Genomic DNA, 21,567 nt, shown 5'->3' with positions numbered 1-21,567 from the left:
GAACCTCTGTAATACTCAAAGATTAGCTTAACAGTGACTAAGATGAAGGGAACGAAGGGTTGGATAAAGGAATGCAGCAAAAAGACAAAGGCCCAAAAGGTCTGCGCTAAGACAGAGAGGCCAAGGAGACCTTACAGCGAAGAGGAAAATGGCTAAAGAGGTTTGTTGAGGGCAAAGAAAAGCCTAAATAGGCTTGTCGCAAAGAAAGAAAGAAAGGCATGCTCAGACCAGCGAGGGGATAGAGGGCGTAAGGCCCTACGACCTGGGGAACAAGGACACTAAACCCTGTGGCAAGCCAAAATGAAGGGAAAAGAGGGCTGCATTGAGAACAGAGGGCAAGGGGAAGGGTTAGGAGGGCACGACAGGCAGGGATGAAGGAGAATGAAAGCAGAGGAAGATAATGGGAGCAGAGACAAAGGGGAAGGCTCACGACATGCTTGAAGTAGGAGAAAAGGGTTGTTGTAGGGAAGAAAAGGGGCAGCAACAATCTTGGAGGATGAGGTTAAGAGGAAAGCAGGGAGGCCAACAGATAAGGGAGAAATTTTGCAGTAGAGGAAAAGGGGTTGAGCAGTAGAGAGGAAGGGCTTGGAGACCCATGGCAAGGGTGTAGAAGGGCTATATTGGCATGCAGCTCAGTTAAAAGAGGATGGAGGGCTAGGGCCCAAAAATTTCACAATACCCTCACGAAAAATTTTCTCAAACTTCAAATCTTCAATTTGATCAATTTTATTGAATAATCCTCTATTGTTGGCCCTGCAAACAAATTCGAGACTAAATCTTACCCTCTAGGGCCTAGATCTAGCTCAAACCCTTGCAAATTTTCTCAAAATAGCTTGAATCTTACCTACACAAATGACAATCAAAATACCCAAAACCCTCAAAAACCCCAGCGACAAAACAGGGTTAGAAAATAAAATTATTTACAAAATTTTACAATATACACAATGATCTATGGCTCTTATAAGCAGATCTATTCATTAAATGCACAACAGATAAACATAGATGAGTGAAATAATTTAAATGGATAAGGAATGGCCATGATCTCTACAAAACCAATCGTTAGATAACAATTGAAAGTTAATAAAGAGGGCTCTTAAGCTTTCTTGTTTTGAGAGTTGGTTGGTCCAACCAAAGACTTTTCCTCGTGCCCAGGATCTGAATTTCTAAGGTCTCTACACACTTAATATCAAGTTATTAGATCAATAAGGACTAGATAAACACCATAACCCTCAAAATCTAGAGATACCTACAAAATGAATAGAGTTATAATGTTTTTCTAAACCTAGTAACTAATATAAAATACATGTATAAATAGTTAATCCAATGCATTGGTTAAAGAAATAACAATTTATAAAATATTATTCAATAGAGCATTAAGAACATAATCCAAAAAATAACCACAAGAAGAAGTAGAAGAGGAAGATCATCATGAATAAACACTAAAGTCTTGCTTTATTGATAAAAAAGTATTACAATCAGCCGAGTCTGACTCGAAGCCTCTTTACAGAATTTTATGTCATTGTGGGAAGCAAATGGCTTCTAATTTATAGATAAATCCTCCAAGTGTTAAATAACGGCTAGTTGTTTGATTCCAATCAAAATAATCTCAACCGTTGATAAATGTTTGATCATTTTTTAATCTTCACTGTCGAAAATCTTTATTTTTGAAGAATTTTCGAATTTCTCCATTAACCCAATTTTTATTAGCTCAAAAACAATTATTTTGTGTTAATTTTCTCAAAAAATTGACTTTGACTTTAATCACCAAAGTCCAAGGGTCCAATTTTTTCTTGAAATTTTCAATATTCCCTTGATGGGTGACCAATTAATTTCTTTAAGACCTACGAATTTTTCCACTTAGAAAATTTAATTTTTCTAATACTTTAATTGACTCTAATTAATTAAATTTATGACTTACAATTTTAATTTATTTTTGCCGTAAAATTTAATTAATTGACACTTAGGGGATTAATAATTTTTCCACCGTTTAATATTTTAGTCATGGTGTCTAAGTATGAGGGACCATGCATTAAAATATTTTTTTACATAAGATAATTACATTTCAACTCTCAAAGCAGTGACACTCATTCGTTATAGACTGTCAATTTATTACCCAATTCTGCGACTCAATATGATGCAATAGACCAAATGATTTGTAATAAAATCATTTAACCAATTAACTTAAATGATTCTCAAATCACTTTTACGAAAGACTCAACTAAAACACTATGACTCACCTAAAACCTTGACGATAAATTCCACCCTAACTTTGGGGTGAGGCTGTAAGGAAAAACGTTGTTGATCATTCGTATTCAGAAACACAAATGAATCAGTCAAACAAAAAACCTTCTAAAGGATGAATTTCGTTGCCAAAATAATAGGCTTACCTATGTTGTTACATACATATATGGTCTTAGTAGCATCATACATTAAAATTTGCAAAATGAGTTTACAACTCTGACAAATTGATGCTTAATGATAATGAATCCAGGATATCTGACTGCCCGAACATGATGGAATTCCCTTTGTAAAAATGTATATTGTTATAGGGTACTTGACATGGAGTGATCAACATGCAGAGGGTTTTAATCTTTTGAAAGCAATTTGTATTTGCTTCTAATAAATCCTAACACGCAGAAGTCTTTTGAAAGCAATTTGTATTTGCTTCTAATAAATCCTAACACGCAGAAGGTTTTAATCTTTTGAAGCAATTTGTATTTGCTCCTGATAAATCCTAACAAGGACAAAAAGAGAAACCCCTTCTTCCAATGCATGTCATACAGTTTCAACCAGAAAAGAATGTAATATCATGTAAGTAGTAGTTGCAATTTTACCAATGCACGTCGTATAGTTTGAACAACAAAAAAATGTAATAGCAAGTTATAATAGTAGTTGAAAAGAATGTAATATCATGTAAGTAGTAGTTGCAACTTTACTAATCCACGTCATATAGTTTGAACGACAAAAATGTAATAGCAAGTTATAATAGTTAAAACTTTACTGATGAAATTTGACCAACAAGACTTACAGTCCAGTTTACATAAGGACTTTTGAAATGTCTGAGAATTATCTTTGTATTGTTACTGATAAAAAATATAATTACTCTTTTTCTATATTAAATTTACAAAAAGTTGAATGGAAAGTAGAAAGATAGCTGTCAGTTAGATCTAATCTGGATAGTTGAAAATTGTTATCCTTTTGCAGGTGAGGGATTGAACTCTTAATAAGTGTATTGTGGTATTAACTTTAAATTTTAAGAATCCTGGTCACCCTAGATAGCATCATCCTGGGATTTTAAAAATAAATCGCTGCATGATTTGAAAAAAACATGGAGTCCCATTTATGGGAAAAAAGGTAAACATATACTCCAAATTTGTGAAAACGTAAACATTTAAATATAAATGTGTAGACATCTCAGTTTGAAAAGCCCAATTGTCAATTAAGGAACAGTTTGCAATGTTTGCAAACAATTTTGACAAAGCTAATGCAGACAAATACCAACTGTTCATGCTATGTTGGCGTCGCAGGCTAGACGCACTTAAGATGAACGCAGCACTAACTGTGGGAGAGTATCCAGAAGACCCACATTTGGTAAACACATTAGATTTCAAATTGTTCCATACAGAGTTTCTGGGGAATAGTTCATCCAGTTGTCAAAAAAGAACTATCGTTGATTTCCAATGACACAAAACTAGAAGGTGGCTCTCTTGAGGATTCAACCATAATAAGGTGGCAAACTTCAATCCAAGCAATATCTTTTTAACATTTACCATCTGAGTGACCTACAAAAACCTACGTGTCTTAATGACAATAGGATGTTGCAGAACTGCATAATCAATTCCTTAAGAGTCAAGACATGCTTTTCCCATCTGTTTCAGCCCAACCAATATTCTTTGCCATTTACCGTCAGGGACTTGGACAAAGATGTATTAATGACAATCGGGATGTTGCAGGAACTGCGTAATCAAGACGTGATTTGATGCCAGTAATCTGCATGTGCTAAATAGATGATGCCACGACTCATTTCTTCCTCTTTAAAACAAAGATGATATGATAGCTTAAAATTCATAAACGATGTGTACAAATGATGGAAGCTTTGGTTGATAGAAAGCTATAAAATAAATAAAGAAATTATATCACAAGAATTTGACACCCGTTCCTTAAACTTGGCCTACAAAATTATTGATACACTGAAAATACCAGCAATAGTGACAAATTATTGATCGTGCTCAGGGTTATTAATCAAATAAAATTGTTTATGCTGCTCATTATTATCGATCAACAAAGGGTAAATCCCTTCAAAACAAATTAAAGAACTCAATATCATTTCAGATTTCCAGTAGATGTTATCAATTATTCCAAATGGTAGATGAAAAGTTATTTTGTGGGTGTACAATCTTGAACTGTTCGAACTTGGATATGATGTGTAGACTCAGAGCGCCAAATAGGTTGCCTCCCACTTTGAACAAGAGCAACCTGCTCCCCTTCTTTCAACATGCCCAACTTCTGGATAAATACAAATTTTTCCAAATCAACTTTCACCAGAATAAAAATTATAGTTTCAACATCTACAAATGAAAAATGTCCCACCACAGACAATAACTTGAATAATAAATGACTTATTGTAAGAATAACAATTAGAAATGTAAACTGGATGCATGCTATTAATGACTATAGACAATTTAATGAAAAATTGTTATTATCAAAGGCAGCCCTGGAATAAAATAATCAGATATTGGTATCTGTCATTGAATATAATGAAACAAAAAAAGGCATTGAAAGGTAAGAAACATGCATATTTACCTGCAGGAGTGACAGAGCATTTGAAAACGTCTCCTCAGCATCATTGGAGAATGGCATATATATTGGTCTTATGCCCCGATAAAGTGCGAGCCTCTGTTTCACTCTTTCTCTGACATCCCCACAAGCAAACAATTGACAAGATTAGTCAATCTCATACATTGATAAAACTTACAATCTCAAAACATTAAACAGATGGATTGAGTAAGCAATACAGATATTAAAAAACTGACACTCATTAATTTTCAGATAATAAAAAATCAGTTCATTTGCATGATACTTGGCATAAATTCTCAGTACAAGGTCAAAGCCATGAAACGTACTGGTTTGTAAATGCAAATATTGTGCCAAAAGGCCGATAATGGCTTAACAAGGTAGCCATAAACCCAGTTCTTGTAAAAACCACAATTGATGTCCCAAGCGTGTTTGACATCATGGTTGCATGAAAAGCAAACATCTCACTCATATGCTCCTGGAAAATCAAAGATTCCTCGAGTAAACGATCATAATCTTACTGTAAATTAAAGACAGCTACATTAGATGCCCTTTACGAGGTACAGATATGTAGGTGTGAGACGTATGTGTAAAATAATATAGCCAACAAAAATATATTCAAAAACCTTAGAAGTGGGACCAAAGCTAGCAGGAGGTTCGTCGTACAACATTGTTGCTTCAGTGCGTAATGCAACAGTATGCATCACTTTCACAGCTTTTAAAGGATATCTGCAAAAAATACATTTACCTTAAGTTTTTTGTTTTGAGCGTTAAATGAGACAGGAAATAAGGATGGACAGTTTGTAAGTCCACAGAATCAGATAACATTATGACCTATTGAATAGTTTTGGAATAAACAGAATACACGTATAAAGACAAATTTCACAAAAAATGCATACTTTCCATGTGCAGTTTCTCCTGAGAGCATGACAGCATCTGCACCTTCTCGTACAGCAATGGCAATATCTGAAACCTCTGCCCGCGTTGGTGTTGGATGGTTGATCATGCTCTCCAACATATTTGTTGCCACTATTACTGGCTTTCCCATGCTGCGACATACTCTAATTATATCTTCCTACAAATCCAAATATTCATTAAAATCACCAAAGAGGTTCTTGTAAGTTCCGCTAATATACATGCAGTCATACATGATAACTGCCAAATTTATCCCGAACATTTAATTGAAGAATCCACTAATACTTTAGGGATGCTTCAGACACTGACAGACCCTGTATCTCCAAATGAAATATTGTGAGAAATTCAGATATATTAGTGTAATCACCTGTCAAATTATTTAAGCCGTTCATACAGCTATTCTAAAAGGGAAACAAAACACAGATTCTAGTCGAATCTAGTTCTCTTAAGAGGGTTAGTAATGGACCTGCGTGAAATGAGAAGAAATCCAAATAACTAAACAAGCAATCGCAAAATGGCACTTAAACAGCCAAGATTCTAATGCCCAGAGGACAAGGTAAAAGCATCTTAGACACGTGCTAGTTGGCACCTGCACTAATGGTATTCACAACTAAAGCACTCTGACAGACTACATTATGTTGAAATTAAAGACCAAAATATACTGCCATATTGCAATGCAAAACTCTTCTCATAACTATAGTACTGCCTACATAACAATGTTCCTTATATCAGGGGATGGCAGGTGCCATTAAGAAAAACTAAGAAATTAACTTCAGAAAAACTAAGAACTCAACTATGAAATTAACTACGCATGGGGATAAGGAATAGCCATGATCAATGAAGCAGAGGTGCTATCAGGATCCAAGAAATTAAATATGCTTGGGGATTAGGGATAGCCATGATCAAATGAGGCAGAAGTGCTGGCAGTCTTTCAAGGACTAGCATTGCTTAAGTCTAGAGGAATGACTTATGTCACCCAAGTCACCTGACACAATGACACAGGGCACACAAGATAGAAATATCAGTGTCCGACACGAGACATGGTGACCCCAGAAACAAGACATAGAGGAAACAAGAAACAAGGCATGGACGAAACAAGAAACTAAATCATTGACAGTTTTACATGATGATGATACATATTAAATTATGCAACTAGTGCATATAACCAAAATGGCACCATGTGCAATCCATCTCTGAACCAAAGATGCATCAACAAAGAGGCTCTAAAAGGCCTCTAGAGTCCAAAAAACATCATACTACAACAAATAACAAGTACTACATATCCTCAAAATCATTGCCTGTATCGAGATCCTCATCATCAATATCACCCTCTAAGCATTAAAATAAGATAGAAAAAGTTACATGTCAAATCAAGATTTTGTTTGAGTGATGGTACATTTTACTAGGGTAATGATACAGGAGTCCAACAATCACTGCCACCAACATTGAGGTATATAGAGAGCTTGGTGTTCTTGATTAAATGCTAGTTCCACACCCTCATACATGACGGATCAAATGGAAAAGTTGCAATCCCCCAAATCCTGAAACCATGAAAACCATTAAGTCTGCTGGGATTTTAGTGGGATCTAAAATTCTACTTTCTCCATATAAAATCCAATGAGGTTGGAACCACTCTCAAACATCCTGACACAATTAATGGTAATATTAAAAATTTAAGTAAAAGGATGAAAATGAAATATTCCTAAACATTACCATTAATTACATAGCATTGGTAGGTCCTGGACAAATCCACTTCCCAGCGCTTGGAATCCCTTCTAACATTGCTTAATCACCCTTAGATGCACTCCAAAACCTCTAAGAGCTCCAAAATTGTGACTGAATTGCGTAAGAATGAGGCAAAAAATTGATTTTAAGAAGGCACAGGCCACTTTTTCACCTGACCTGAGTAGGGCTCATGTCCAACACGAGTCAAACTCATGTCACACACATGTCATGACTGACACGTGAAATACGTGACACAGGGGGAGGGAAGGATGTGTCAGGTGACTTAGCATGTCAGAGTGATACGAAACTCTTACTTTGTCATTCAGCATCTGCAGTTCCATTCATCTCTGCAAAATGCATAGTTGACAAGAATTATTAGTTGAGTCAAACGCCCGGTTGCCAAGTGGGTCTGGCTTTGGTCAATATGGAAGAGAAAATTGTTACCCTCCCCGCCAAACTTCAAATCCCACTTGTGGCATGTTTTTCTCTTCTTGAGCCAATTGTTGTTGAGGCTGTGAGCCATGAGACATATCTCACTCTTGCTTACAGACAGGAAAGTAGGGTGAATAGTTACATGAAAATAAACGAGTCCAAGCCCTGGTTGAGGACTTTCGAGCAATCGAATTCTTCAATGTGCTCCAAAGGCATAATTTACTTGCTGACGCAAGAGTAAACAAGGGAGTGGCATCAGGGGAAGGAAATTGTAGTATAAATGAGCAGGGAGTGGTTCCAATTCCCATCCTATGATATCTCAAGGTTTTGTATTTATATTATGGAAGTGGATGTGAATCTCAAGCATCATTTCAAGCATGTACAAACAAGGCTGGAAATAAGGTCCCAGCATGAATCAGTACCCCTTCATTCATTGTTAGCTGTGATGGGATAGTTGAATTCCGCAGGGATAATATGGGAGAATGGATGTTGTTTATCTTGCCATCCTGTGGAGAAAGAGTGCATTACTCTGGACTCTGAGGATTCTATGCTGTTGGGGTTCTCAGACAATAACAGCACTGGTAATCTTGGTGGTGTATTGTTTGAAGAGCACAGTCTGTGACCAGGTAAGTGGAGCAGTATAAGTCTGGAAATTTTGGTCCTGGGGCCTGGAGGAGAAACAAGAATGGGTAGCTGTCAATGACGTCCTGGTCACTGCATCTGGTGTGAACTAAGAGATATTAGAAGAGGTATGAGAACCTGTGCGCAAAAGGCAACAGAAACACAGGTGGAGTTATCAATCTTAGCAGACAAATGGTCATGGCAGTTAGAGAAAGGGACTATACAGCCACTGAGGAAGCTCAAGATTGGGACAGACATGTGACAGAAAATGCTGCACATTGTTGATTTGGGGTAGCATCGGATGTGCTCTAGCCACGAATTTTGGTGGAGATGTTGGGGCACATGAGATCTCCAATACCCAGAAAGGGTTTGGGCAGATTCTAAACAGATAAAGAGATATTAAAATAATTAATATTTTTAATGGAGTAGACTTAGGGAAAATAAAATATTAATGTGTATTAATATGAACCTGTGTTAGAATGGTCCAATCTCAGCCGTTGATTAGGGACTTAATCTCGGCCGTTGATATGTCAACAGGAAAAGTATAAGAGAAGGCTTGAGGGTCACTTGGAGAAGACACCAGAGTGATCAATCATTCTATTCTCTAGACTGGGGTTTGCTAAGAGAGATAGAATTATTGATCGGGAAATGCCGTTGAGGGGCAATTGAGTACAGAGAGATAGAGAGGCAGAGATAGTGTCGAGAGAGCAGGGCGGTAGCCAAGGAGAGTGATGCAAAGCCAGCCATGGTTAGGCAAGGCCATGCAGAGGCAGTCGGGAGCTGCGCAGAGCCTCAAAGAGGCCAGCGTTGCTAACACAGAGGGCCAAAGGGCTGACGCAGGGCCTCCCAAGGCTGACGCAGACCCATCCGAGGTGACGCAGAGCAAACATGAGGCAGAGAGGGGCTGACGCAGTCCAGAGAGAGGCTGGCGCTAGGGTTTTTGGAGCAGATTTGTGCTGAGTAGCTGCCGGAAGGATTATCCGGGGTTTCAGCTAGGAGATTTGTCAGACATTGAGGGGTATTACTGCCAAGGAAATTTTCTGTTGGGTAGGCCAGTTTCAGCACCCAGATTGTACTCTGATATTGCTTAATAAGAAAACCCTCAGATAGCTGCACTGGTTTTCTCACATTGGGTTTTTCCGGGGACATTAGTCCAAAAATAATGGTGTCATATGGTGTGTTTGTTTCTATTTCTTTTAGTTGCTGATCTGTAATATGTTGAGCATGCACTAGTGTTTATTTTCAGTATTTACCTAAGTCACATGACACGAGGATACGAGACACGGAGGACACGTAAATATGAGTATTCAATACGAAATGCAACGACCTGGAAACAGGACACGGGGGACACGTTTTATATATATTTAATTAAAAATATATAAATATATCTATGTTGCATGGGTACCCGCACCCGGGGGTGGGGTTCTCGAACCCGTCCCGGGTTCCCGCACCCAAGTACCGGATTCGGGTACAGGTTCTTCCCAGACGAACCCAGAAGAACCGGGTTCTTCCATGAAGAACCGGGTTCTTCAAAAAAAAAAAATGGGTTCTTTTCCTTTAACGGGTTCTTGGGTTCTTCGGGTTCTTCGGGTTGGGTTCTTTGGGTTCTTCATAAAAAAGAACTATATTAAATCTTTAAAAAACCCTAAATCTTTAAGACTTTAACTCTTTATGAACGCACACAAGCAAATATCTGATACATGATTACTGATTTCATTTAGCTTTTAAGTTTTTTCCATTTGGTTGAGGCTTGAGCCGTCCCCGTTTACCATTTCCGGCGGCAGTGGGCAGCTTCAGCAGCAGTGGGCAGCTTCAGCGGCAGTGGATAGAGCAGCTTTAGCGGCAGTGGTATTTACAAGTTTTTGTTTTCAATTTTATTATTCCATGAAAAAGTTTCAGAAGACCCGCGTGTGAAAAATATAGGTGCATTATATTACACATTTGAACAGTGAACACCCACAGGGGATCAACTACATTAAGCAGAATTTCCGGAATGAATGTCACAATTTCTTGCTGTTTCGGACTGTCTGCAACATGAGCCACAACTGTCAGTCCACTTTTATACACTCAATTTGCCTCCTACAGCTGCTACATAGTCCCTCCTCCTTCTTGTTGTCAAACGCTGAGCTGTAGGGCTTGATTCATGCCACTGTTTACACAAAACAGCTCACTGTTCACTAAGGAACAGACCTCGGCCTCCCTATGCAAACTCCTGTACCCAACCGAAGCCCTAAATAGAGATGACAATGCCACAAACTTACCTCTACTCAGCCCAGACTTGTTAAATTTTTAATTTTTTATACTATATACTATAATATGAGAAGTATACGTTTCAGTTCTTTTAACCCGAAATAGTTGCAATTAGATTAATAAAGCACAGAAAATCTTCATCATTTTTTGCATTAATGAATGGCATTACATAATTGCATTCATACACTGAATATAGCTTTGTGCTATTCTTTACAATATAAACCGTTCAGTGAGAATGTATTTCAAATTTTCAACTCAATCATCTACACAACATTCAAGCCAGTTCATTATCTACCCTCTAACAATGGTGTTGCTTGCCCTTGCAATGTAATTTCACCATGGATCAACAAAATCCAATTAAATGGTTCAGAATTTGTTCAGGAAAAACAGTGCATAGTATATACATTTTAATTTTTGAAAAATTGAATCATTACATTTGTCATTAACATATAAATTATGTCGTTTTTTTTAGGCTTGTGGCTAAATTAAAGTATAAATTATGCCTGCTGGCAGCATATATTTCACTGCTGTCCCACCAAACACACAAGGCAGCCCATTAAAATAAAGTTTAAAATGTTGAGTCTTTGAGAACTCAGAATACTTTAGGATTTTTGAGTGTACTCTTGAGTTTGTAGGAAACTTGGCTAGTGTATCTCAGTCAGCTGTGTGTGACAAAATCTGTCCCATTTAAATGATTATCATTAAAGTTTTCTTGTTTAAAGTTGAAAAAATATACAAATTCAAATTTCATATATATTATTAATTATAAATTTATAATTTATAAAATATAATTATTAAAATTTAATATTATTATATAACCCGACGAACCCACGCACCCTATTTCCAAAAATGCCGTCCCAGTCCCCGTCCCCGTCCCCGTCCCCGTCCCCGCACCCACGTTTCCAGGCAACATAGATATTTAATATGGTGTAGGTTGTTTCAGTAATTTACTTCAATGTTTCAAGAAGAAATCTGAAATAAGTTTGTAATGTAATTTATGATCTAGGTGAAGTAGATTCAGTTGGTTGCAGTAAGATTCCCGAGATTGTTAGATATAGGAATTTTCACACGGTATCAGAGTTGTTGATGTGAAACAAGAAGAGCAGATCTAGCATTGAAGCAAGGGCCAACTTGCTACAGCAAGCAGCAGTTTGAATCCCCTGAGGGATTGCGCAGTTCTAGCCAGGAGGGCTATATTTTCGTGGGTGTCTCTCTCTAAGTGAGCTGACAGAGAGGTAAGACTGTCGGATCAAGAATTTTCCAAGGCAGAGGGAACCACGTAGAGCTAGAGAAACGCAGTTGTCTGCAAGCTGAGTGTTGGGTAGAAAAGCCGTCGGAAGAAGCATGCAGATTGCATGGTGGGGGAATACTTCCTCAGTGATTTCTTGTCGAGGAAAGCAGTATTTATCATTTGTTGAGCAGCAGAGGAGCAACAAACTTACCAACTCCATCAAGGAGTGCGTAAGCCAGCCTAGAAGCTACATAGTAAGGAGAAAGAGGCAGTTGTTCGACAGTTTTCAAAGGATTTGGCAACCAGTGGCTTGAGGGATCAGGATAGGTTGGACAGAGCTTCCAATTACGTAATCTGGAAGGCTAGAATGTCCTTCTAGATGTGCATGCCCTCAAGACGTATGTTGATAGTGTGGTAGTTGTCCCTACGGATGCAAATCCGCTGAAGTATAGCGCTGAAATGGCAAAGGCCAAGAGGATGATCCTGGATGGAGTCAAGGATCATGTGGTGTGCCATGTTGCTAGCAGAGAAAATGCTAAGGAGATGTGGGATGCTTTGGTCACATTGTATCAGGGATCTTCTGAGCAGCGAAAGATGTACTTGGAACAAAAATTGAGATCTGCACAAATGCAAAAGGCAGAACGTGTGGATCCATTCCTCACGAAGCTGAAGAAGACCCGTGATGAGTTGTCGACTACAAGGCATACACCTCAAGATTCAGAGTTAGTGAGACTGGCCCTAAATTCTGTCTCAGATGAGAGGCAAGTCTTTGTCCAAAGTATCCTGAGCAAAGCAACATTGCCTAATTGGGATGAAATGTGGGCAGCTTGAAAACAAGAAGAGCTGAGGAGAGACCTGGTCAAGGTCAAACTTGACGGAAGCAACACAGCAGTGGGTCGAAGCCCAAAGTAGAGGAGGAGGATAACGCAGCCCTTGCATTGAAGGGGCAGCAAGTGCAATAGAGATGAAAGAAGGACGTCTCCAAGATGAAGTGTTTTAGATGTGGCGAGATGGGCCACTATGCATCCCAATGTCCCTTGAAGAAAAAGGACAAGGATGAAAAGCACGATTGTAAGAGTGCAACCACAAAGATCGAACAGGAGGAGGAGTTCGCCATGACAGCCAAGATACCACCATGAGGGAGGTGAGTTGATATAGAACTGTAGTTCGATAGAGCTATAGATGAGTAGGATCATTGAGGAGCCCACCTCTTGGATCATCACATTGCTACGGGAGCCCATGATCAGTAGTAGCGAGATGGAGGAGTTTTCAGTTGGTGACATGGAGTATTCGAGCGACAGATGTGGTAGTTAGCAGCGCAGAGCAGAGAGGTAGCAATGCATGGAGGCATAGCATAGAGCTTCAGCAGCGCAGTGACTTCAGAAGACAGTATGGGACTAGCAGCAATCAGGCTTTCAGCACCAAGGTGTATCCATAGGATACTTATCCAGTTTTGGGTGTTTTCAGTTGCTTCTCTCAGCAACTGAGTTGCAGTACGAATGCAATGTTAGCAATGGTAGTGCTAACAACATAGCAAATGCAGCGTTTGAGAGGGAGTTGTAGTACAGATGTAGCATTGGCAGTGGCAGTGTCAAAGGCAGTAGTACAGTAGCAGCAACAGCGCAATGGCTGGTGGATAGCATGTTAGACATCAACAACGCAGAGGACGATGCTTCAGAGTCAGAGCAGTGTGCATTAGCAATATATTGTTAAAGCAAATTCCTTGCTAAGAGCGAGTGTTGATTTGGGGTAGCGTCGGGTGTGTTCTAAGCCTTAAATTTTGCAGGGAGGCTTGGGCACATGCATTCCAAAGAACCCAGAAACCGTTTTGGGAAATTCCACCCAGAGACGATTATATTAAAATAATTAAAATAATTAATATTTTTAATGGAGTTTCTAAGTCTAAACTTAAGAAAATTAAAATATTAATGGGTATTAATCTAATTGTGGGTTAATCTTCTAGATAAAGACAGAGATCAAGTCAAAACGATCTGAGCCTTTGATTAGGAGTTAATCTAAGTCGTTGCTTGTCCAACAGGAAGATATAAGAAGGGGCTTGAGGGTCATTTGGAAAATACACTGAGAGATGAAGAGAACGAATTTATGAAGTGAGAAGCTCTCAAGAGGAAATTTTGATCGCAGAGATATTTTGCAATAGAGAGGCAAGGACAATGATCCGGAGGAAGATTTCCTAATCCAGAGAGGCAGTAGCAAGAGGTTGAGTTATTCCCAGTGCAGGAACGCGCGAGTACAGGAACGAGTACAGGAACGCGAGTGCAAGAACGCGCGAGTGCAGGAACACGTGAGTGCAGGAACACGAGGGCAGGAACGCGTGAGTGCAGGAACGCAAGTGCAAGAACGCATGAGTGCAGGAATGCGTGAGTGCAGGAACGCAAGTGCAGTACGCACGAGTGTCGGGGTTGCTTAAGGAATATCTCTGCCAGATTTTCTTGATGTTTGGATTGCCGGTTGGGCATCCATAGATGTACTCTGATTTCACTGTTGCTTAATAATGATAAAGCCTCAAAATTGTTGCACCAGTTTTCCCGTATTGGGTTTTCCCGAGGACATTTGTCCAAAAATAACGGTGTCCTATGTGTTTGTATTTCCTTGCTCAGTTTCTATGTTTCAAAATTATATTTAATTTGGTGTAGGCTGCTTCAGTAATTTACTTCAATGTTTCAAGAAGAAATCTAAAATAATTTTGTAATGTAATTTACAATCTAGGTGAAGTAGATTCAGTTGGTTGCAGTGGGATTCCTAAGATTGTTAGAGCTAGGAATTTTCACATAATGTACATAATCCATAACATAAGATTATGGAACCTTTATAAGAGAATCTTCCTTTGTTTTTGAATTGTCCTTTTTTTATTCCAATAATTATAATGAGCTTCAAGACTGGTGCTTTTCCTCTTTATTAAAAAAAAAAATATATTCCATCTTATACTTTTTCTTTTATTTTCCTTTGCATACCCTTCCATACAATACGCTTTATCAAAACGAATTTACTTAACTCCTCTTTTAAATATTAACCGTCCTAGATTCATTTAACTCTGGATCTACCAAGCGCCGAGAGGGATCAAATCTCCTTTCACTCTAAAAGAGGTTTGAATCTCAAGAAATTTGATCCTTCTCGGCGCTTGGTAGATCCAAAGTTAAGATGGATCTTGGCTGATTTAATTTCCCCCTTCAAATAGGCTATATTTCACATGAATACCATGGGTCAAGACTCAATACCAAGGGTTCTCATATCATCGGTCAATACCATGGATGAATACAATGAAGTTATTTTTATTTTAACATTATTTCTATCTTTTTTATTTTTATTTTATACCATGGGTTCTCATAAACATGGAGCTCAAAAACCACCGTAACTAACCAAAATGAATATATACTAATTAAATAAATATATTCAAATTTAATTTGTTAATAATAAATAAAAAATATTCTTTTATTTTTATTTTATTTTGACTAAGTAAAAATGTTTACAAAGCATTACATTACATTACATTATGTTACAACATCTCTACCATATTGGGCTGAAGTGCGCCTCTCGACGCAATCAAATGGACCTTCTTAATATTAAGGTTACCATTTTTGGTGAATGTTACCCTTAGTCCCAGTCCTATCTATGGTTGCACGATTGAAAATAGGAAGGGCATGCAAAGACTAGAACTAAAGGCGGCTGATACAAAATGGTTGCTAACAAAGATAAAGGTGACTAACAGAAAATGGTCACTAATAGAAATAAAGGCAACTCAACTATGTAAGAACATGTACAAACAGGTGCAATTTGAACAATTGTACGGATTAGTATGGAGGAACAATCTCTTTTTTTACTTCAACCATACAGATAGATACAGATTAATAAACTACAGATCATACAATATAGGAAATTTATGTACAGTAGAAAATTATTCAATTAACTCATACCGATATAAATTGCAAGGGCGTGACAGTATGGAATATAATATGGGCGGTTGATCTTCTACAACGGTCATATGATTCGTTGTTGTATAGCAATCTGGCAGTGAAGTTGGCAGTGGAGTTTGCTATGCCCTAGAAGCTGAAGAACTAGAAGTAGGAGCTATAGGAGGTAGACCATGTCCTCTACTGGTGGCAAGGGTAGCCTGGGCAGGTGGTGTCACCTGGAAACATTACAATCTCCCAATCCTGAAATCCTGAAAAACTTACAAGTCTACTGCATTTTGAATGAAATCTAAAATTCTACTGAAATCCAATGAGGCCAGAACCACTCTCAAACATCCTGAGTCATTTCATGGTAATGTTAAAAATTTAAGTAAAATGATGAAAATGAAGATTAAGGAGAGTGTCACTTTTACTTTAAGAATTTAACATTACCATGAATAGCATATCAATACCAGGGCCTAGACTTGATGATTAAGCTGCCCCACTCAAAAATTATTTGTTTCTTTCAAAAAAAAATTGCAGCTTATGCAGGCAACGTTTTCTATCAACGGAATACGCGTTTTCCAGATGCAGGACACGACGAAAACCAGTGAATACGTTTTACATTTTACAGGACACGATGAAAAACGTTTTCGACACGTTTTAGCGCCGTTTTCGTGTCTGGCACGTAATATGCGGGACACGGGACCTTGGAGGGCGTGTCCTGTGACTTAAGTATTTACATTGTAAATAACTTGTTAAGGAAAATAACAAGTAGGTAGGAATAAATCAGATAAAGTACATGGAGGGTTTTTAACTAAGTAAACTTAGAAACTTCAACATGGTATCAGAGTGTGATTGCAGATCACATGAGGACTAAAGGACATTAGTCAAGCAGAGCAATAGCAACGGAAAACAGTTGTCCCGAGGTGATAGAAGTTGTTTATAGCAGAACAACAACAAGGAAGGGTGACGCAGTGCCTGCGTCATCAAGGGTGAGCAGACAAGAGGCAGCGCAGAGACTAAGGAAGGCAAAAGAAGCCTCATGCAGAGCCACGCAGTAGCTGGGAAGGCTGACGCAGTTTGCTGAGGAGGCCGGGTTGCTAGTGTCGGGATTGCGCAAGGCCTAGGAGCTCTCACCTTCAGGTTGTTGGGGTTTAGAAGGCTGCAAGAATATTGCAGAGTGGAGCTGGTGAGGTATTGTAGTCAGAACAGTACTTGACAGAGCAAGGCCAGAGGAGTTGCTACCGAGGGTTTCTAACCAAGGAACCCGAATCAGTGGTGCGGTTGCACAAGACGATTAGAGTAGAGGGCATCTCGACAGCAACAGAAGGATTTCCAGGAGGGATATCAGGGCTCAGAGAGAGTCCAGAAGAGAACTTCCAGACGGGAAGTAGAGACTTAGAGGAGTCGAACAAAGATCTTCCAGGAGGGAAGTAGAAGAGCATCATGGCACTACACGAAATAAGAGACCAGGATAGACTTGACGGAGCATCGAACTTTGCAGTCTGGAAGGCTAGAATCTTATCCGTAGTTGACAGGAATTGTGTCAAGAACTTCGCCTTGAAGGTAATAGCTATCCCAGTCAACCCCAATGATAATGACAAGTATGAGGAGGCGATGGCGAGAGCCAAGAGAATTATCCTTGATGGGGTCAAGGATCATGTAATAACACACAGCCGAGAAAGAAACGGCATTTGAGATGATGGAGGCTCTCAAGAACCTGTACCAGCATACTTCTATGCAGAGAAGAATGTTGCTTGAGAATCAATTGAGATCATATCAAAGGAAGAAGGGAGAACCGATTGACACCTTCCTCAGAGGACTGAAGGAGATCCAAGATCAGTTGACTCCTATAGAGGTGACACCGGATCAGAAGCTGATGGTGAGGACAGCCCTGAATGCTGTCTCAAAAGACTGGGAGGTGTTTGTCAAGAGTATATTGGGCAGAGGGACTCTCCCACCTTGGGACGAGAAGTGGGTAGCTCTTCACCAGGAAGAGATCAGAGTCCAGACGACAGTCAAAGACGAGTAGCAGCAGCAAGGGGATCAAAAGTCAAGCAGGGGGAGGAAGACGTGGCCCTAGCATCTGAGGGAAAGCAGGAAAAGCGGAAGAAGAAAGATCTCTCCAAGGTCAAGTGCTTCCACTGTGGGGAGTTGGATCATTATGCAACCCAGTGTCCGAGGAAGAAGAGTAAAGGAGATTCTTCTGAGACTAAGGCAGCGCTAGCACAGGCAGAGAAGGAAGTTTTTGACAAACGGTGACTGTGCCATGAGTGCACATGCACCACTTGAGCGGAAGTGGGGAGACATCGAACTATAGTCATGTGGACTACAGGCGATGAGGGGCAAGATCCTCGAGGTACCTAGCCTCTTGGATTAGACCATGCTACGGGAGCCCCAACGAGGAGTAGCAGGATTGGCTGATGTGGGTAGAGACGGGTGCGGATGGAGCGACAGAGAGAGTTGTAGTGCAAGAGTCCCAAGACAGCGCGAGGCTAGCAGGTTGCAGCAGTGCGAGAGGCACAAGAGTGTTGCACCAGTGTAGGATGGCACAGAGAGGTGTGCAACAGTGCGAGATGCAGGGAGTTGTTGCAGAAGCGCAGAGGTCAAAGAGGAAGCACTTGTCAGCGACAGAGGGAGCTTCAGCATCAGTGGTTATCTCTAGCCCAACAGGGAGGTCAGATCAGGAGATCAATTGCTTACTTCTCAGTAACTGAGTTGCAGTGCAATTTCGATTTTTGTGCTTCAACTCCACCTCGAAAATCGTGCCTATCAACAAACATCGAAAACAAAAATTTTCCAACAATAAAACAACATTAAATGTTGTAAGGTCTGCCTCGAAAAATGTGCCCATAACTTGTTGTACGGACCGTATGGATTTTAGCAGCACGGTTGCATCAAAAATCGTGCCCAAATATGCCCTGAAATTTGTGCCCTTGTTGTTGTCCCTCTTTCTCGATTTCTGTGTCTTTCTCTTGCTATACAGTTTTGCCTTGGGATGCACGACAATAAATGTTGCTGCTCAAATTTGCTGAAATGTCTTCTTGTTGCTCTCCTTCACTTCCTCACTGCTCAAAAATTTTCTCCTTTCTCTCTCTTCTCTTTCTCTCAAATGCTCATGAAAGAATGAATTGATTTCTCTCTTCTCTTCTCCTTTTACTCTCTAAATGACCTTTTGGGTTACTCTAAGATCTAATCGCTGAGATTCATTTAGATCTAGGGATGAGAATAAATGTGCATTTAATTCTCACTTTCTATTTTTTAACTCACCCACTTAAATAAAGACCCACTTAGCCTTCTATTTCCATATTCACTTTTTTACTTTCTAATTCTTCATTGACTTTAATAAAGTCACCTTTAAATTAGAATGTAACTTTACCACTTATAAAGTCACTTTTAAATTAGAATGTAACTTTACCACTTATAAAGTCACTTTTAAATTAAATTGACTTTACCACTTATAAAGTCACTTTAGGAGAAAAGTACAAATAAATTTGGACACTTTTCCCTAAGCCAAAGATCAAAACCTTAGGGAACCACTTGTTCTCTGGTACCCAAATTTTAACACTCCCTCTTACCGAGGAAAGTGTTCCTCACCACTCCCATCTTGTCTTTTAAGTAGACATGCTTGCCCCGTGGTAAGGCTTTGGTGAAAATGTCCACTACCAGCTCATTTGTGGAAATGTACTCAAGCTTGATAGCTCCCTTTTGGACATAGTCTCTAATGAAGTGATACTTGATCTCAATATGCTTTGACCTGTCATGAAAAACTGGATTCTCCGTGAGCTTTATGCAACTCTGATTGTCACAGTAAATTACTAAAGGTCTCACTGCCTGACCAAATAGGCTAAACAACACCTTGTGAAGCCATATGGCCTCACAACTAGCCAAACTAGCAGCCATATGCTCTGCCTCAGTTGAGCTCAAGGCAATTGACTGTTGTTTCTGGTTGATCCAAGACACAACTGCCTAACCCAACCGAAAACAGCGCCCGGAAGTACTCTTCCTATCTGAAGCACAACCTGCCCAATCTGAATCTGTGTACCTTGCGAGTCTCACTCCATCACCCTGTCTATAATCCAAACCAAAATCCACAGTCCCCTACAAGTAACGAAGAATGTGTTTTGCAGCCACCCAGTGCACTCTCCTAGGCTCACACATGAACTGACTCATAGTGATAACTGCAAAACATATATCTGGTCGAGTGTTGACCAAATACATCAATTTACCAATCAACTATTTGTATAGAGTACAATCCACCAACTCGGAATCAAAAGCGTGAAGCTTCTTCCAGTTAGTGATAATAGGTGTAGACATGGGTTTGCAGTCCTTCATGTGAAATCTGCTAAGAATATCCACAATGTACTTCCCTTGTCCCGGGAAGAAATGTCCCTCCTCCTGCCACACCTCCAATCCCAGAAAATAATGCATCAAGCTGATATCCTTCATCTCAAACTTTGAAGCAAGATCTCTCTTGCAGCCAACCCTCAATGAGTCTCTCTGCACCAGTGACGATCAAGTCATCAACATACAACACCAAAATGAGAGGCTCCTCACCCCCCATAATGAAGTATAGGTTCGGATCAGCATCACTCTTTGTGAAACCCAACCGCTGCAAGTATGTATCAATCCTTGAGTACCAAGCTCTAGGAGCTTGCTTCAGGCCATAGAGTGCCTTTTTCAATCTGCATACATGGGACTCCTTCCCATGCACCTCAAAGCCCTGCGGCTGCTCAATATAAACGTCCTCCTAAATGAAGCCATTGAGAAATGTGGTCTTCACATCCATCTGGTGGATCTTCCAACCCATCTCTGCTGCAATTGATATAATGGAGCGAATAGATGTATACCGAGCTACAGGAGCAAAGGTCTCCTCGTAGTCAACTCCCTCTACCTATAACAACCCTCTTGCCACAAATCGAGCCTTAAACTTCTCGATGCTGCCATCTGCAGCATGCTTTATCTTGTAGAGCCATCTGGAAGTAACCGTTGATTTACCTTCAGGCCTCGGCACTACCTCCCAAACATCGTTCTTCATAATAGAAGAATACTCCTCCATCATGGCCTCTCTCCAAACCTACTGGCAAGCTGCCTCCTCATAACTAGAAGGCTCAGAGTCAACAATGCTTGTTACCAATGCCATGTAACTACAAAACCGCTCAAGTGGTTTACTCTCTCTAACCTGTCTCTTTGGCCCAGCAATTGATGTGGCCTCGCACAAGGTATCTTGAAGCCACTCGAGCTTTCTCTTCCCTGTGCATACTTCTCCCACCACAGTGAAAGAATCCTCATCATCATCAGAAGCCTGAACTCCTGAAGACCTGCCAATTGACCTCATGCCTGAATCTGTGCCTGTAGATGCTGAAGTACCGTGCAAACTGTCCATTAGTGGACTACCCTGTGAACTGCTCTATGGACTACCCTGCATGCTGCCCGAAGAACCACCCACCTGACTCTAAGAGCCACTGCTCACTGATGGACCTGACACTGTAATCGATGTACCTCCTGATCCCTAACCACTGGATCCCTGTGACTGACTCAGCTACTCCTTTGGGGCTGGTGACTTTGGATACTCTAACTCTCGTGACCTCTTGAAAGCTCTCTCCTCCTCGAAATTCACATCCTGCCTGACAACCACTTTCCTCTGCGCAAGAATATAAATCCGATAAGCTTTCGAGGTCTTGTTAT

At 39.9% G+C, this 21,567-nt stretch overlaps 1 protein-coding gene across 1 annotated transcript in view; it reads right to left on the bottom strand.

The window, feature by feature from the left end:
• Positions 1-4,160: 4,160 nt before the first annotated feature.
• The window catches only part of LOC149152801 (pyruvate kinase isozyme G, chloroplastic-like), a 125,616-nt gene continuing 108,209 nt past the window's right edge, over positions 4,161-21,567 (bottom strand). The window contains exons 8-12 of the mRNA XM_089440147.1: positions 5,694-5,869; positions 5,421-5,523; positions 5,124-5,272; positions 4,804-4,912; positions 4,161-4,506 (exon numbers count right to left, since the gene is read on the bottom strand). Coding sequence (XP_089296273.1) covers positions 4,378-4,506; positions 4,804-4,912; positions 5,124-5,272; positions 5,421-5,523; positions 5,694-5,869 — 666 coding nt within the window. The 3' untranslated portion in view covers positions 4,161-4,377. The remainder of the gene's footprint in view (positions 4,507-4,803; positions 4,913-5,123; positions 5,273-5,420; positions 5,524-5,693; positions 5,870-21,567) is intronic.

This window comes from Pinus tabuliformis, chromosome 9 (assembly GCF_031772625.1).
Source record: "Pinus tabuliformis cultivar Carrire ecotype Pingquan chromosome 9, CPIR1, whole genome shotgun sequence".
Taxonomy (NCBI): Eukaryota; Viridiplantae; Streptophyta; class Pinopsida; order Pinales; family Pinaceae; genus Pinus; species Pinus tabuliformis.
The sequence above is the reverse complement of the archived record's forward strand: the minus strand, read 5'-3'. Positions and strand labels throughout refer to the sequence as shown.